General features: G+C 44.5%; 1 protein-coding gene across 1 annotated transcript in view; it reads right to left on the bottom strand.

The window, feature by feature from the left end:
• glra4a (glycine receptor, alpha 4a) overlaps positions 1-1,398 on the bottom strand; it is a 71,402-nt gene extending 70,004 nt beyond the window's left edge. The window contains exon 1 of the mRNA XM_020452123.2: positions 1,062-1,398. Within this exon, the coding sequence (XP_020307712.1) occupies positions 1,062-1,129 (68 nt within the window). The 5' untranslated portion in view covers positions 1,130-1,398. The remainder of the gene's footprint in view (positions 1-1,061) is intronic.
• Positions 1,399-19,712: the final 18,314 nt, after the last annotated feature.

The raw sequence follows: 19,712 nt of genomic DNA, 5'->3' as shown, positions 1-19,712 counted from the left end.
GAGGAGAGAGAGAGAAGAGAGAGAGAGAGAGAGAGAGAGAGAGAGAGAGAGAGAGAGAGAGAGAGAGAGAGAGAGAGAGAGAGAGAGAGAGAGAGAGAGAGAGAGACTGACAACGAGAGCGTGAGAAAGGAAGATAGGAAGCAAAAAATGTATATACAGAAAGCAGGGAAGAGGGAGAGGGAGTGCGACCGAGAGAGAAATAGAGTGAGCGTCTCTCTCGTGTCTGTCAACCCAGACACCTTGTCTAAACAGAAATGAGACAGCAGCATTCCACTGTTTTCCTATGATAATTAAATCAAGCATTGTACACGTGCCAGGCACACTCATTTCATCACTCCATTTGGCATTTGTTTATATATATATATATATATTAAATGTTTAGAAGGTAGAGCTTATGGTGAGGTTACCAGGTTATGGTGACTGTTATATAATGGTTACAATATACATGTATCCACTATTTATAACACAAGTTCAGATGGATGCTCTACAGGTAGTTTAAGTCAATACAGGTTATCTTCTCTCGCTCTTCTGTTTAGGTGTGGGTGAGATAGAGGTCTTTTGCATAATATTGTGTTAATACAAGGGTAACATGCCAGGTAGAATCACACAAACCTGTTACTTGCACATAAGGAGACAGTGCTGTGAATAATCCATTGTTTGCATGTCTCTTTTGATGCTTTGTTATTTACCCTCCGTTATAAATCGAGTGTTACTGGTCAACATCTTGCCTCTATTTTTGACTAAGCTGTCAAGATAACCTTTAATGCATTTTTAAGCAAAGGATCTAGGGCTCAAATATTATATATTAGAATGTGTTTGCCAATGTCCAAATATACAAAAGTCTGGTAGCAATCAATGTTCGGTTAGTCTCAAGATCAATTGATTTTACCTTAACCTTTTATTCCTCTGCATACTCAAAGCAAAATTTAACCACAATAATCAGATAGATAGTGATATAATCTCGGTAAGGGATTATATGAAATGTAGAAAAAAAACTGCTTTAAATCCACTGTTGCCCAGTGAAAGACAACCCACAAGCAATGCAATACTGTCTTTCTTACCTGATAAAGCCTCCTTGAAAAAAGCAAAAAGACAAGACATATAGAATCCTTATGACCTGTGGGAGCATCCTCTGGCTCAGTCTCTCAATCCCTTCCGTTCGAATAATTTGCAGAAAATAATCTGAGCGGCAATCAAATCCACTGAGCGGTTTTTGAGACTAGGCAAAAGAAAGGCATCGTCTCTGAGTCTGCAAATCTAATACAACAGTTTGGCTTTGGGGAAAGAAACTTCTTCCCCCCAACCACTAAATCCAGAGGACTGTACGAATCCACTCGGTCTCTTCTTTTACACTTGTGTTTGTTTGTCAGTGTGTGTTTTAGCGGGAGTGTGCTCTTCTCATTCTTTCTCGCTCTTTTTTTTTTTACGGCAAACTGCTTACTCCAGGAATAATACGGGGGAAGATTTAAAGGGACAGTAGCCTCTTTTTTTTATATTGGTCAGATAGAGAGATGCTATAGAGCTTTTTGCAGTCCAAAACCCCTCAAAAAATACATCTGGTTAGTCCCGCCATCCATATGGATAAAAAGAATGGGAAAGATTAGAGTTTAGGAATAAACCCCTCAAATAAATTCTGAGGTTAACACAGGCTCTTATATTTTGTGCTATGAGATAATAGCAGTTGGTTAACATGAACTGTATGAATGATGAAGCCCTTATGATTTATGTATTTTTATTATTACATACATTCTTCAAAATTCACAAAAAGTGACATTAGCTGATGAAGATTATCTCATAGGACAAAACGTATAAGATCTGCTAAACCTGTGTTTACCACAGACCTTATTTTGGGCATTCATCCCAAAACTTTTTTAAAAAGGTTTTCATTTTCCTCATAGGCTTTGTCCAAAAAACCATGGCGGAGTTAGTGCCTACAAAAAGACGGCATTACTATTTCTCTCTTGTGCAATTAGCTCTGTGTGTGGGAGATCAAATCACATTTTATTTGTCAAACAAAAGGTGTAGACTTATTTACGGGTCCTTGCCAACAATATAGAGAGAAAAATAATGGAAATATAATACCATGAGGAATAAATACAAAATGTGTAACGATAACTTGGCTATATACACAGGGTACTAGTACAGAGTAGATTGCAGGGGTGGTAAAACATTTCCGGTTTCCGGCCGGAGATGGGTTTTCCTCTTCGTTTCAATACGGGGAGAAGATTTTGTGGGGATGGTCGTGTGGAAAAAGTCTACAGAGACAAGCGGGAACCACAGGAACTTCTGTTATGAGTTTGGGGATTTACTGCCTCTACCTAAGCTGCAGGATACAGTCTTCTGTTTCAGCTGTGAGGAAGGGAAGATGAAAAAGAGGAAAAAGGCATTGAAGAGAATGAGGAATGCAGAGGTTGAGGTTGAATTTGATGAAGATGGTGATAGAAAGAGGGACGGGGGGGGGGGGGACGGGGGGGCGAAGAAGAGTGAGCAGTGCACCAGGTTGCGTAATGGAGGTTAAATGGAATTGAGTGAGGCCGAGTTATGTGAGGTGGAACGTGTGGTGAAGAGCTTGGAGCCTAAGCCTTTCATCGATGGACATAAAGAAGAATCTGGTCCGGTAGGAGTGAAATTTTGGGAGAAAGTGGATCCTTGCCATTTAGCAGGCCCATTTGTGATTTCAGGGTGGGTGGGAAAGGAGTTGGATGCAGTTGAGTCAGTGAAGGAAACTTGCGATATTTGCATGTTTCTTCCATCCAAAAGGGAGAGGGCGCTCCGTGTCACACAACTCGGGGCAAGATCAGTTTCTTGCTTTGCTCTTAGTAACAGGGTACCGTTGAAAGGAGTGATTACTGGGCTAGCGGTAAATGTAAAGGTGGACATGCGTCAGTTGGAGTGATGTCAATTTTGCCGCCATTGGACTCTGGATCAGTAGAAATGTGTTCTCTGGAGTGATGATTCACACTTCACCATCTGGCAGTCTGACGGATGAACCTGGATTTGGCGGATGCCAGGAGAATGCTACCTGCCTGAATGCATAGTGCCAACTGTAAAGTTTGGTGGAGGGGGAATAATGGTCTGGGACTGTTGTTCATGGTTCGGGCTAGGCGCCTTAATTCCAGTGAAGGGAAATATTAACGCTACAGCATACAAGGACATTGTAGACGATTCTGTGCTTCCAACTTTGTGGCAACAGTTTGGGGAAGGCCCTTTCTGGTTTCAGCATGACAATGTCCCGTGCACAAAGCGAAGTCCATACAGAAATGGTTTGTCAAGATCAGTGTGGAAGAATTTGACTGGCCTGCACAGAGCCCTTACCTCAACCTTACCGAACGCCTTTGGGATGAATTGGAACGCCGACATACTTCTGGTCATGTAGTATAACACTTAACTAGTTGCCTTGAACTCAGTGCCCTAGCAACTCAACAAGTACCAGCAATTGCTAGCAATTGCCAATCAGCCTCCAGTGCCATTTGCAACACTTAACTAGTTACCTTGAACGGACCTCCTCAAACAAGCTCCAGCTGCTACTAAATCAAATCGAATTTTATTTGTCACATACACATGGTTAGCAGATGTTAATGCTTGTGCTTCTAGTTCCGACCTTGCAGTAATATCTAAGAAGTAATCTAACAATTTCACAACAACTACTTTTAAAGGGATGAATAAGGGATGAATAAGTACATGTAAATATATGGATGAGCGATGGCCGAACGGCATAGGCAAGATGCAGTAGATGGTATAGAATACAGTATATACATATGAGATGAGTAATATAGGGTATATAAACATGATATAAAGTGGCATTGTTTAAAGTGACTAGTGATACATTTATTACATCAATTTTTTTATTATTAAAGTTGCTAGAGATTTGAGTCAGTATGTTGGCAGCAGCCACTCAATGTTAGTGATGGCTGTTTAACAGTCTGATGGCCTTGAGATAGAAGCTGTTTTTCAGTCTCTCGGTCCCAGCTTTGATGCACCTGTACTGACCTCGTCTTCTGGATGATAACGGGGTGAACAGACAGTGGCTCGGGTGGTTGTTGTCCTTGATGATCTTTTTGGCCTTCCTGTGACATCGGGTGGTGTAGGTGTCCTGGAGGGCAGGTAGTTTGCCCCCGGTGACTGGTTGTGCAGACCTCACTACCCTCTGGAGAGCCTTACGGTTGTGGGCGGAACAGTTGCCGTACCAGGTGTTGATACAGCCCGACAGGATGCTCTCGATTGTGCATCTGTAAAAGTTTGTGAGTGTTTTTGGTGACAAGACAAATTTCTTCAGCCTCCTGAGGTTGAAGAGTCACTGTAGCGCTTTCTTCACAACGCTGTCTGTGTGTGTGGACCATTTCAGTTTGTCTGTGATGTGTACGCAGAGGAACTTTCCACCTTCTCCACTGCTGTCCCGCAGGGTGGAGATGTTGTTTCCTACCCTCACCACCAGGGGCGCCCTGTCAGAAAGTCCAGAACCCAGTTGCACAGGGCGGTGTCGAGACCCAGGGTCTCGAGCTTAATGACAAGTTTGGAGGCTACTATGGTGTTAAATGCTGAGCTGTAGTCGATGAACAGCATTCTTACATAGGTATTCCTCTTGTCCAGATGGGTTAGGGCAGTGTGCAGTGTCATTGCGATTGTGTCGTCTGTGGACCTATTGGGGCGGTAAGCAAATTGGAGTGGGTCTAGGGTGTCAGGTAGCGTGGAGTTGATATGATCCTTGGCTAGTCTCTCAAAGCACTTCAAAATGACGGAAGTGAGTGCTATGGGCTGATAGTCGTTTAGCTCAGTTACCTTGGCTTTCTTGGGAACAGGAACAATGGTGGCCCTCTTGAATGTGGGAACAGCAGAATGTGGGAACAGCAGACTGGGATAGAGATTGATTTAATATGTCCGTAAACACACCAGCCAGCTGGTCTGTGCATGCTCTGAGGACACAGCTAGGGATGCCGTCTGGGCCAGCAGCCTTGCGAGGGTTAACATGCTTAAATGTTTTACTCAAGTTGGCTGCGGTGAAGGAGAGTCTGCAGGTTTTGGTAGCGGGCCGTGTCGGTGGTACTGTATTGTCCTCAAAGCGAACAAAGAAGTTGTTTCGTTTTTCTGGGAGCAAGACATCAGGGTCCGCGACTGGGCTGGTTTTCTTTTTGTTGTCCATGATTGACTGTAGACCATGCCACATGCCTCTCGTGTCTGAGCCGTTGAATTGCAACTCTACTTTGTCTCTATACTGACGCTTAGCTTGTTTTATTGCCTTGTGGAGAGAATAGCTACACTGTTTGTATTCGTTCATGTTTCTGGTCGCCTTGCCCTGATTAAAAGCAGTGGTTTGCGCTTTCAGTTTTGCACGAATGCTGCCATCATTCCACGGTTTCTGGTTCGAGAAGGCTTTAATAGTCGCCGTGGGTTCAACATCACCGATGCACTTGCTAATAAACTCACTCACCGAATCAGCGCATACATCAATGTTGTTGTTCGACGCTATCCGGAACATATCCCAGTCCACGTGATCGAAGCAATCTTCAAGCGTGGAATCAGATTGGTCAGACCAGCGTTGAACAGACCTGAGCACGGGCGTTTCCTGTTTAGGTTTCTGTCTATAGGCTAGGACCAACAAAATGGTCAGATTTGCCAAAAGGAGGGCGAGGGAGGGCTTTGTATGCGTCGCGGAAGTTAGAGTAACAATGATCCAGAATTTTGCCAGCCCGGGTCGCACATTCGATATGCTGATAACATTTAGGGAGCCTTGTTTACACGACTGTGATTATAATCGAAGAGAATTCTCTTGGTAGATAATGCGGTCGGCATTTGATTGTAATGTATTCTAGGTCAAGTGAACAAAAGGACTTGAGCTCTTGTATGTTGTTATGATTACACCACGAATTGTTAATCATAAGGCATACACCCCCTGCCCTTCTTCTTACCAGAGAGATGTTTTTTTCTTTTGGCGCTATCCGTGACAAAACCAGGTGGCTGTACAGACTCTGATAACGTATCCCGAGTGAGCCATGTTTCCGTGAAACAGAGAATGTTACTATCTCTGATGTCTCTCTGGAAGGCAACCCTTGCTCAGATTTCGTCTACCTTGTTGTCAAGAGACTGGACATTGGCGAGTAGTATACTCGGGAGTGGTGGGCGATGTGCCCGTCTACGGAGCGTGACCAGAAGACCGCTCTGTCTGTCCCTTCTGAGGGTCGTATTCCTGGTCATAACGTTTGTAAGTTGACATTTCTCTTATATCCAATAGTTAATTCCAGCTGAATGTAATAAGATTTAAGATTTCCTGGGGTAACAGTGTAAGAAATAATACATAAAAAATACAAAATACTAAATACTGCATAGTTTCCTAAGAACGTGAAGCGAGGCGGCCATCTCTGTCAGCGCCGGAAGTACTAAATGCTAATCAGCCTCAACACCTGTTCTCACTCTCCTTAATCACCACTACCATCCTACTAAAACCTCACCAAACAGTCATTCTTTTTTTGCTTCTCATGCAAGACACTGTGTGTGAAAGATCTTTATTGTAAGGTCTACTCAAGTTAGATAACTTACTTAGATTTACAATGGAGATTGATCTCACTGCCTTGTATTCCGAGATGTTTTCAGACTAAGTTCCAGACTCTCCATTATCGGGGACACACCACCTCTAACTAGACAGCTGTGTCCGTTGTCTCAGTACCCCAACACCGAGCCTCCGGGAACCTAAATACTTTGGCCAGCCTCCAGGCTGATTTTCCCACCGGCCTGCCTGCCGGAGCTCACCATCCTCCCTTCTCCGCATGCGGGGAACGCTCGACCCCCACCATCCCGCCCTTCTACAGAACCCCTCCCCTCTGCTCCCGCATCCACTTCTGAGTCATCCAGCTCCGGGAATGAGGGATCCCGTTCCATTGTAATGATAAGTCAGAGCTGTTCTGCCTGTACGTGGGCTCTCTGGGGGGTAAGCTCCTATGCGTATGGACCACACTTATCCATTCTGACCGATTTTCGGTGGTACACCTTAACAATGGCTATTCTGACTCCCTCTGTATCATGAGTTTCCTAAGATGTTTAGCCTGGCAATCTGTTAACCAATCGCTTAGTTCTTAGAACTACACATTTACCCGGCTAATGTAACGCAATCGTGATTCAGGTGCTTGGCCCCGTATACAGAACCCCTACCAACCCCAGTCCCTCCTTATACATCTATCACATGCCTTTTTCTCCAACGACTTCATTATGTCTGCCTTCATTATACATGCCAGCTCATCCCTCTCCATGCGGACATCCTCCATCCGAACTTTCTCAATTTGCTTACTGGGTCTCCATGTTCATCCTCTGACCCGAATGCCTCCCTTCTCCTCAAGGTCCTCCAATACACCTAAGCCCCCCCCCCCCCCCCCCCCCCGCACCTTGCTGCCAGCCCATCACAATCGACATCCTGTCTGCCTGCATCCAGACGCTGCGGTCCGATTATTTCCATTGCAGTCTCTTCCACAGTAGAGTCAATGTTATTTTTTTTTAGAAAAAATATATTCCTGAAATGTTCTGAGTTTACATCCTCATGTGCTATCTACAACCCTTCCTGTCATCCTAGCAAGTCAAATGTCGCCATCCTCGACATAGATTTCACCATCAAACACACCAAAACCGATCAGTTTGGCGGAACCACACCAGTGGTCCATACACATAGGAGCTGTCTCCCTGACATCCCAACGGCGGCATCCCAGACTACACTGTACAACTTCTCAGCCACTTGTCCACGCAAGCCCATCATTCCTACATCTGCTCCGACATCATCTGGACAGCCCACAACATGCTGAGTCTGGTTCCAGGTTTTCTTCCTACAAGGAAGTATTTTTTTTCCTTGCCACCGATTTCCACCCATTTCATGTCTGATCCTCAACTTGTGAACTGTCAAAGTGAAAAGACTGTTGTAACCATAACCCTTGATTTACATTATCAACTAACAAGCATATACCTCTCAGTGGCGATTTTTGCAAACCCCCCATTTTTTTTAGAGACATGCCAGCAAAGCCACTATTCAATACATGAATTGCACTATAACTGTGACAAACGATGCCCACAAACTGTTAGGGCCGACATAAAGCTGTCCCAACAGCAGAGCTTTCTTTTTAGCACAATGGAGTGAATCCTTACCTCTGCTACACCTGGCTATCAGCAGAGCCTTGTCTGAGAGCGAAACAGTGCTTTCAGCCTCATTTTTTTTAAACATAGCTGATATGGCTGACTTGCTTCAACAAATGTGGTTTCTACTGGCAATTGAGATGTACAAACTATGGCATAAGGGAATGATGGGCAGATAAGAGGCAATCTGTAATTTCAATTAAGACATTAATGAAAGACCCTAAGACAGACATAATCAACGTTTTTTTCACTTTTGAAATGTACAGCAACAGAATTCAGAATATGGGCCATTCTTAGTGTTCTCCCTGTACACCAAGTCAGAACCATAGGATAAATAAAGGGAGCATATAAGCAGACAATGAAAGCTCTTACAGTATTCAATGGTGACATTTCTCTAAAACAGGCTATAGGCTACATGTGCACCACCAAGTCAGAACAGTAGGCTAAGTTATGAGTGGGAAAGGGACCAAATTATTAGGGTGAGGCACATGGTCTACTAACACAACTTACACTTTCTTAGCTACAGTATACATCTCTCCCTGGCATATTACATAACTTATGCAGCAGCATACAATACATTTTTAGACTCCCCTTGTTGTGCTGTGCTAACTTGAACAGGAGTTGCTGCGATGGTCCTTGTGGGAAAATGTTGTCATCAGGGCGGCAGTAGCCTAGTGGTTAGAGAGTTGGACTAGTAACCAAAAGGTTGCAAGTTCAAATCCCCGAGCTGACAAGGTCTGTCTATCTGCCCCTGAACAGGCAGTTAACCCACTGTTCTGAGGCCGTCATTGAAAATAAGAATTTGTTCTTAACTGACTTGCCTAGTTAAATTAAGGCCAACTAGATAACATTACCAACCCCCACGTTCTGTATTTTTTGTTTCTCGCTTAACAGATGGGGCTCAAAACAGGTGGGGCTCTGCTCTGAATGGCAGGTCGCCACTGATACCTGCCACATTTTACCGAGTTGTAAAGCATAGGGGAGGTAAAGGGTGCATAAAACGCGACACACAAAGTATCCTGGGTGTCCTGGGGGGTTAAATCTATTTTATGCGCAATACACCCAACTGGGGATATAGTCGTTTAAAGAACACCAAAGCACTTTGGCTGCGTTTACACAAGCAGCCCAATTCTGATCTTTTTTCCACTAATTGGTCTTTTGACCTATCCGATCTATTCACATCAGATCTTTTTCAGAGCTGATCTGATTGGCCAAAGGACCAATTAGTGAAAAAAATAATTTGGTTGACTGTGGAAACGCATTGTTTGTAAGACAAGTAATTTTCTCTACATTCTCGTTTATCCACTAGTTTCATTTGATGCCACCACGCTGAGCCCTCAATCACCAATCTGAATAGGAATGTCTCGCAAGGCACTTTTCTGAAGAAAAACACAAAGTAAGGAGTGATAACGGAATTAATTTAACGGGTTTGTAAACTGGGAGATCAAAGGGTGGGAGCACAACATGAGAAATCACTCACGGGTCCTAACCATCAATTTCCCCACATTCTGTTTAAGTCATTCATCTTCCTTGCGGATTTTGTCATATGCCCCTGACGCTTCCTAAAGAGATAAAGGTCTTGTATTTTTTTTTTATCTATTCGTGGGGAGAAAACACACCCGATTAAACTCATCCTTTTTTGTGAGTGGGACAATTATCTGCCTGTTCCTTCTGCACTGAAGCCAGCTTATTTAAAATGCATTTGATTCTGATGCTATTATTGCCAGCTTCACATTTTCCCAATCACAAGATTTTGCACTCTTTTGTTCTTTCTCTTTCTTCCTCTCTCTTCACTTTGAAATAAAAAGCTCTTATTTTATCGTTGCTATTACTGATAGTTTTTCTGGCTGCTAAAGCACTTCTCCCTGGGGTGCCATGATTCAGCAGACAGAGTAGAAGCCAGAAAAGATTTGGAAAATTGACTGGAAAACTGGCTTGCTACACCTGCCACTGTTGGTTTCCTGGTAGCTGGCGTGGTGGCTTTGTGTGTTTTGACACAATTGTATATTTCTCTTTATTTTTCTCTTTCTCTCTCTCCTCCCTCCCATCATGCCTTGTAACCAACCACTCCATGGTAACAACCTGCAATGGAGGAGGAATGGAAGCGAGTGATAATGAGGGAAGTGGAGCAGTGTTGAGACGAAAGCTGTGGAATGGGGTGAGAAGTGATGGTGGAGGGAGAAGAAGTGATGGTGGAGGGAGAATGGAAGAAGATAGGGGGAAGAAGAATGGTGTTTGTTGGCAGCAGTACTTATCAAACACTGTTCTGACAGCATCATTTTCCCTGAGCATGGAGCTACACACCTAGGCTTGGTTGGCTGCCATGGCCCCCCTAACGGGAGTGCTGACATCTGGGGCCGGGGATACATCTGTCACCCACCTAGAGACAACGTGATGGGGAGAGCGCAGCTCTGACCAAATATAGGCGAATATTAATGGTGCGTGACATTGAGAATGTTGTGTTGGGGACAGCTTGCTCGGCCACAAATCAAGTTGTGAATTCTCCCCTATTTTGGGAGATTTGGAGCACAGGAGCTGTCACTTCTGCTGTTTTCCTTAGTGTGTTTGTGTGTATGTACTCTGGTGGGTCTACAAGTGAGCAATGGTGAGCGTTTTTCATAGTCATAACAGAGACAATTTTACATGAGAAGTCCCCAACAGTCAATACCCATTAAAAACACAGTCTTATTGATTAGGCAGTAAACGGAAGAAAAAGTACTGAAACGTTTTGATATAGTGTACTCTTATGAATATAGGAAAAAAGGTGTGTGCTCCAATTCAACGCTAACATAGACCCTACAGATGAAAGTATGTACAGTATACTTAAGAACACCTTACATGGGCGAAAATAGACAGCTACAACAGACAAACCCCACAAGATGGATGTTACTGTAAAATAATACCCACAGAGTTATTCCAATCCATCTCATGCTGCCAAACCTCTAACATCATTCTATTCCCTGCCTTCTACTTATTGGAGATAGCCACAAAAGGTATGACTCCAGCTGTGGCCTTTCACTTATACAACGCCAATAGAACATCCTCTCCCAGCAACCTTAATATAACCAAACACATACCTCTCAGCAACCCTAATATAGCCAAACATGCATGTACCTAGACACGGTCTTGATCTTAATGCAGCTGCTTTCATCCCTGTCACATACAGTAGACAAATGTAGTTTTACTTCTAACTTCCCGGTAATGTTAATATAACCAAACGTGTCCCTTTTACCTATACGACCTTAATATAACCAAACAAGCAGGTAGTGTCACGACTTCCGCCGAAGTTGACTCCCCTGCCTGTTCGGGCGGTGCTCGGCGGTCGTCGTCACCGGCCTACTAGAAGTTGGCTCCCCTGCCTGTTCGGGCGATCCCTTTTTCGTTGTCTGTTTGTTTTGTCTTATTAGTTTCACCTGTTGTATGTGCTTAATGGACTTCCTTATTTAAAGTATGTGTACCCGCCCTTGTTTTGTGCGGGATTGTATTTGTGTTATGTTTGGATCGTTAGGTAGAGGTGTTCGTGTTTCTGGACCTGGCACCCTGTGTTGTGGGTGGTCCACATTATTGTCCGCGCCCTGTGTTGTGGGTGGTCCACATTATTGTCCGCGCCCTGTGTTGTGGGCTTGTTGTTTTGTGCCACATTAAAGTGAACCTTTTCCCAGTGGAATTTTCTGCGCCTGATTCCTTCCTCACCCACCTAGTCCCGCGTGACAGGTAGGGCTTCAACAACAACAGAATGTATTTACAGCAAAGGTTGTCAAGGTTGTGTTCATAAGTGCATGCAACAGAAAAAAACTAAGCATTTATTATTATTATAAGGCTAGGTAGTACCTCCCTGTTTCAGTCAGTTTTCTTCTGCTATGTGCCTGATGATCACTAATACGTTCCCCAACAAGAAACCAAAAAGAAGGGGGAACTAACAAAGAGTCACTAACAACAACCAAAATGAAACAGGTGGGGTTTTAGGAGAGGTTCTCAGACACACATGGGGGTGTCCACTGAAAGTTGACTAGCAACAAGAAACTGAGTCCTAAAAGACACCAACCATGAGTCCAACTAAATTTGTCCAAGAAAAGACAAATGAAAACCCACACCAACTTGTTATATGGAGTAAATAGTAAGTGGCGCTAACTAAAGAAACACAAGATAAAAGGCTTTGTTTTTCACAAACTCAATGAGGAAGAGTCAAGGTCTTCCAACATCTCTTATTCCCACTGGGCCAGCCGCTCTTGCATATCATCTGTGCCAGCACAGGTGAAACTAATGACTGACAAACGAGGCGACAGGTGCAACACATCCTGACCAACTAGGATGATTCCAATCAGGGCAAGCCACACCCAAACAGAACCAACCTTGAAATCGAAAACGAAATTGAGCAAAGCCCTAAAGCCTATAACATCACGATCTGGTCTTTAGCTCTCTATTATGTTGTTGATGTGAGTTGCAATCCAACAGAAAGTGGCCATAAAGCAGGCTTAGGGGTTACCCTCCAAGGGGTGTTGACCCTATACTTCCCTCTGAAATTGGTAAGCACGTGCACAAACACATCACTGAGGCGCACAATCCCCCCAGTCTGAAGTCCCCAAGGAGGGATTGACCTGTGGCTGTAAAGCTCTGTTTGTAGCTAACCTGTCCTTCCACTGATCCTCCATAGCACAGCAGCAGACTAAACACCAAAGACCCTGGTTCAGTGGAATACTACAGGGTTTGTCTTGGACATTGAAACGAGTCCAGCTAAATCTTTGGCCCCTCCTCTTAGATCAGGAGAAGCATCTTTAAGGTTAGGGAACATCAATTAGTCAAAAAGAGAGGATAGACAACCAAAACCTTGAGAAAGAATGATATAGTCAAAAACAGAGGGGAGACAACCAGGTCGTTTCAAATCAAGCTGGTGGACAGTGAGACATAAATTAAATGGAAGGTTTAAGATAATGGAGATGGGGGCGTTAGATTCACAAATCACTTTATTCTAAGGTGAACAATAGAGTAAGATAAGTACAATCCCAATCACAACATTAAAGGATCTGTTTAGCATTTCTATGGTAGGCTTTTAGAAATACACAACATCTACTTAGAATATACACATGGTGCAAAGACAACAAAACCAATTCTATGAGAAAGTGATTTAAAAGGTATGCAGATGAGCCTATTCAAAGAGAGAAGACCCATATGCAACAAAGAATATGCCTGTTCATTTTAAAGCGCCTCATACATAAAGATGTCATTCCTCCCTTTAAATCTAATCCTCATGGCCTTTCTCAATTTGCCGGTTCACATTGTTATCTAAAAAAAAACCTGGTTTGAGGCAACTTTCGAAAGCATAAAAATGCTTTCTAAATATAATATTTATATCATTTGATTACATGTGTGTGGCGCGGCAGAAAGGAACGTTCCCCAAAGCAGATGTAAATCCAGAGGGATAGCGTTCGCTTGCTCTTTCTCCCTGTTGACAGCAAGGCTTTATTCAATGGGACAGACTCTAGCATGAGTTAGCAGGCCTAAAGCGTTTGTACAATATCCAAGGCAGCCAAAGTAGACAGCCCATCCACATGAATAGCAACAGGCACTGACAGAATGAAAGGGCTGACATCGAGCAGATGACTACCCATATCCAGATTTGATGCAAGATCATAGTGGTGATATAAGGAGAGTTAAATGGGGAATTCCACCCAGAAGTTGAAATTTGACATTTTGTTCTTGACCTTTCTTTAATGTTTATCTGATATGTCTACCATGTGCCAGGGTGCTAGGAAATTCCATCCTGACATCAGCTGTCGGTGCTGTGGTGAGTGCCAATTTTCTATTTATTTAACCTTTAATTTAACAGCGAGTCATGCTGAGACCAAGTTCTCTTTAACAGATGAGCCCTGTTCTCCAAACAAGGGAAGACAAACAATTCTCTTACTTCCCAAGGTGTTTTCTAAGCAGTCAGAAGTATTCTGTCTCAGAGTATGTGGGTAACAAAGATGCCAAAAAAGATTTTCATTAACAATGCAACATTTGGATAAGATGTTTCTCGGGGCAAAAATAGGGTGTTTTTGTGATTTGAAAACTTTCCCCGGTGCTAAGACGAGAGTCGTCTAAACTAAATTCCAATGTTTTACACAGACTCATTAAGGAATCCTCATAAGGTTTTCTGAGAATTTCCCCCACGACTTCCAAATAAGTTTTTATATATTTTTGACAGCGTTGTGCTTTGTGAAAAGTCCAAATTGTCATTTTCTGGTTGCAAGCAGTTTGTTTAAATTGAGGAATCATAATATAACCTGACGTCGTTTTCATGATGACATTAAGACATGGTGACATTAAGACATAGTGACATTAAGGCATGGTGACATTAAGGCATGGTGACATTAAGACATGATGACATTAAGACATGTTGACATTAAGACATGGTGACATTAAGACATGGTGACATTAAGGCATGGTGACATTAAGGCATGGTGACATTAAGACATGATGACCATAAGACATGGTGACATTAAGACATGGTGACATTAAGACATGATGACATTAAGACATGGTGACATTAAGACATGATGACATTAAGACATGGTGACATTAAGGCATGGTGACATTAAGGCATGGTGACATTAAGGCATGGTGACATTAAGGCATGGTGACATTAAGACATGATGACATTAAGACATGTTGACATTAAGACATGGTGACATTAAGACATGGTGACATTAAGGCATGGTGACATTAAGGCATGGTGACATTAAGACATGATGACCATAAGACATGGTGACATTAAGACATGGTGACATTAAGACATGATGACATTAAGACATGGTCAAAAATGTTATAAATTGATTTGCATTTTAATGAGGGAAATAAGTATTTGACCCCTATGCAAAACATGACTTAGTACTTGGTGGCAAAACTCTTGTTGGCAATCACAGACGTCAGACGTTTCTTGTAGTTGGCCACCAGGTTTGCACACATATCAGGAGGGATTTTGTCCCACTCCTCTTTGCAGATCTTCTCCAAGTCATTAAGGTTTCGAGGCTGACATTTGGCAACTCAAACCTTCAGCTCCCTCCACAGATTTTCTATGGGATTAAGGTCTGGAGACTGGCTAGGCCACTCCGGGACCTTAATGTGCTTCTTCTTGAGCTACTCCTTTGTTGCCTTGGCCGTGTGTTTTGGGTCATTGTCATGCTGGAATACCCATCCACGACCCATTTTCAATGCCCTGGCTGAGTGAAGGTTCTCACCCAAGATTTGATGGTACATGGCCCCGTCCATCGTCCCTTTGATGCGGTGAAATTGTCCTGTCCCCTTAGCAGAAAAACACCCCCAAAGCATAATGTTTCCACCTCCATGTTTGACGGTGGGGATGGTTTTCTTGGGGTCATAAGCAGCATTCCTCCTCCTCCAAACACGGCGAGTTGAGTTGATGCCAAAGAGCTCCATTTTGGTCTCATCTGACCACAACACTTTCACCCAGTTGTCCTCTGAATCATTCAGATGTTCATTAGCAAACTTCAGACGGGCATGTATATGTGCTTTCTTGAGCAGGGGGACCTTGCAGGCGCTGCAGGATTTCAGTCCTTCACGGCGTAGTGTGTTACCAATTGTTGGTGACTATGGTCCCAGCTGCCTTGAGATCATTGACAAGATCCCCCCGTGTAGTTCTGGGCTGATTCCTCACCGTTCTCATGATCATTGCAACTCCACGAGATGAGATCTTGCATGGAGCCCCAGGCCGAGGGAGATTGCCAGTTCTTTTGTGTTTCTTCCATTTGCGAATAATCGCACCAACTGTTGTCACCTTCTCACCAAGCTGCTTGGCGATGGTCTTGTAGCCCATTCTAGCCTTGTGTAGGTCTACAGTCTTGTCCCTGACATCCTTGGAGAGCTCTTTGGTCTTGGCCATGGTGGAGAGTTTGGAATCTGAATGATTGCATCTGTGGACAGGTGTCTTTTATACAGGTAACAATCTGAGATTAGGAGCACTTCCTTTAAGAGTGTGCTCCTAATCTCAGCTCGTTACCTGTATAAAAGACACCTGGGACCCAGAAATCTTTCTGATTGAGAGGGGGTCAAAAACTTATTTCCCTCATTAAAATGCAAATCAATTTATAACATTTTTGACATGCGTTTTTCTGGATTTTTTTGTTGTTATTCTGTCTCTCACTGTTCAAATAAACCTACCATTAAAATTTTAGACCGATAATTCCTTTGTCAGTGGGCATTTGTACAAAATCAGCAGGGGATCAACTACTTTTTTCCCTCACTGTATGTGAAAGTGGTCGGAACTCAGAAGTAATGATATGACAGAACATAAATAAACCTGCTTCAAGAAGATTACAGAAAAAAAGCAGATATCTGCCATCGAATTCACCCGGCCGGCTTCAAGTAGAGCTCCCGGATCGCCTGGGCCATTAAGGCAGTGAAAGTTGCCTGATTGACACATAATTACAAAGGAATCTCTGTGAACTCAGTGGGAGACGGAGATCTCCACAACAACAACATCAACCCCTCTTAGATTAGACATGAATAATGCCAGAAGAAAGAAGTGGAAAAGGTAATGGGGAATTATATGGATGTCATACCCCTGTGGATTTGCTGGCCTCATTTTCTTTCTCTGTCCTCTCTTGGATAGGGCAGGCTAGGATGTCTCCCTGGATAGGGCCGGCTAGGATGTCTCCCCTGGATAGGGCAGGCTAGGATGTCTCCCTGGATAGGGCCGGCTAGGATGTCTCCCCTGGATAGGGCAGGTTAGGATGTCTCCCCTGGATAGGGCAGGCTAGGATGTCTCCCCTGGATAGGGCAGGCTAGGATGTCTCCCCTGGATAGGGCCGGCTAGGATGTCTCCCCTGGATAGGGCCGGCTAGGATGTCTCCCCTGGATAGGGCAGGCTTAGATGTCTCCCCTGGATAGGGCCGGCTAGGATGTCTCCCCTGGATAGGGCCGGCTAGGATGTCTCCTCTGGATAGGGCCGGCTAGGATGTCTCCTCTGGATAGGGCCGGCTAGGATGTCTCCCCTGGATAGGTCAGGCTAGGATGTCTCCTCTGGATAGGGCCGGCTAGGATGTCTCCCCTGGATAGGGCCGGCTAGGATGTCTCCTCTGGACAGGGCCGGCTAGGATGTCTCCTCTGGATAGGGCCGGCTAGGATGTCTCCTCTGGATAGGGCCAGCTAGGATGTCAACAAACAGCTGTGGTGAGACTCAAGGAGAGAGCAGAGTCTTGTATCGAGAGCAGTGAGCGTGAGCATAAATAGCCAGAGTGGTTAAATGAGAGGAAAAGGTTTAATGAAAGGAAAATGCTTTAATGTCAGACCATGGCTATGCAGGTTAATAAGGTCACCACTATTGGATTATTGGGATGCCTTCCTGCCTGCTCATGGGGCATCCGTATTGTTTGCTTTTTACGTATGGTATGGTTTCCTTTTATTTTACTTACGAATGGTATGGTTTTCTATTATTTATGACCTTACATGGACAGTTTGACTGTATAGTTTTGTTGGGGGAGGATCTCCAGATTCCTCATTCAAAGTGGTCTCCTTACATCTAAAAATACATTTCAGACAGAAAATGCCAAGTATTCGTTTAACCATTTATTAAAAAGATGACCCTACTGGATACATTGTCTTGGCATTAGGCTCTGCTCCTTCGGGGTAACTCACAGCCAGAGCGTGCATAATGTTAAGATAATAATTATAATTACAGGCAGTGAGCAATGTACGCTGTACCAATCTCCAAAACAGAACAACTGCTGGCAGACAAACTGTGTATGGAAGAAGCGTGCCATTTTAGAGCTTTAATTCAGCAATGCTATCTGTATGACACTATGTGTAGCATGATTGTGGAACTACGCTACTACCTCCTTGAATGGAATGACGATTTTCTCTGTGATTGGTGTGTGCACCGAACGCACAGACTCTGCCATGCTGGCATAGTACTCCTGAGACTAATCCTACTAGCTAGCTAAAGTCGGCTTTGACTAATAACAGTAAAGCAGGCAAATTGATTGATCTGAAGAGAATAAGATTTGGAGCTTCATGTGATTAATTTTTTATTTTATTTCATCAATATAAAAGGTCCATTTGCTATACTTTACTCAGTGGGCCCACATCAACACTTCCCCCCTCACAGAGACCTTGACAGCCAGAGACTTTCCTCCCTCACAGAGACCATGACAGCCAGACACTTTTTCCCCTCACAGAGACCATGAAAGCCAGATACTTTTCCCCCTCACAGAGACCATGACAGCCAGACACTTTTTCCCCTCACAGAGACCATGACAGCCAGACACTTTTCCCCCTCACAGAGACATGACAGCCAGACACTTTCCCCCTCACAGAGACATGACAGCCAGACACTTCCCCCCTCACAGAGACCTTGACAGCCAGAGACTTTCCTCCCTCACAGAGACCATGACAGCCAGACACTTTTTCCCCTCACAGAGACCATGAAAGCCAGATACTTTTCCCCCTCACAGAGACCATGACAGCCAGACACTTTTTCCCCTCACAGAGACCATGACAGCCAGACACTTTTCCCCCTCACAGAGACATGACAGCCAGACACTTTCCCCCTCACAGAGACCATGACAGCCAGACACTTTTTCCCCTCACAGAGACCATGACAGCCAGACACTTTGTCCCCCCCTCACAGAGACCATGACAGCCAGACACTTTGCCCCCCCTCACAGAGACCTTGACAGACAGACACTTTGCCACCCCTCACAGAGACCTTGACAGCCAGAGACTTTGTCCCCCCCCCCACAGAGACCATGACAGCCAGAGACTTTGCCCCCCCTCACAGAGACATTGACAGCCAGACACTTTGCCCCCCTCACAGAGACCATGACAGCCAGACACTTCCCCCCCCCACAGAGACCATGACAGCCAGACACTTTTCCACCCTCACAGAGACATTGACAGCCAGACACTTTGCCCCCCCTCACAGAGACCTTGACAGCCAGACACTTTCCCCCCTCACAGAGACATTGACAGCCAGACAATTTCCCCCCTCACAGAGACCATGACAGTCAGACACTTTCCCCCCTCACAGAGACCATGACAGCCAGACACTTTTTCCCCTCACAGAGACCATGACAGCCAGACACTTTTTCCCCTCACAGAGACCATGACAGCCAGACACGTTTTCCCCTCACAGAGACCATGACAGCCAGACACTTTTTCCCCTCACAGAGACCATGACAGCCAGACACTTTTTCCCCTCACAGAGACCATGACAGCCAGACACTTTTCCCCCTTACAGAGACATGACAGCCAGACACTTTTTCCCCTCACAGAGACCATGACAGCCATACACTTTTTCCCCTCACAGAGACCATGACAGCCATACACTTTTTCCCCTCACAGAGACCATGACAGCCAGACACTTTTTCCCCTCACAGAGACCATGACAGCCATACACTTTTTCCCCTCACAGAGACCATGACAGCCAGACACTTTTTCCCCTCACAGAGACCATGACAGCCAGACACTTTGCCCCCCCTCACAGAGACATTGACAGCCAGACACTTTGCCCCCCCCTCACAGAGACCATGACAGCCAGACACTTCCCCCCCACAGAGACCATGACAGCCAGATACTTTCCCACCCTCACAGAGACATTGACAGCC

This window comes from Oncorhynchus kisutch, linkage group LG19 (assembly GCF_002021735.2).
Source record: "Oncorhynchus kisutch isolate 150728-3 linkage group LG19, Okis_V2, whole genome shotgun sequence".
Classification (NCBI taxonomy): Eukaryota; Metazoa; Chordata; class Actinopteri; order Salmoniformes; family Salmonidae; genus Oncorhynchus; species Oncorhynchus kisutch.
This window is presented reverse-complemented; position numbering and strand designations above follow the sequence as displayed.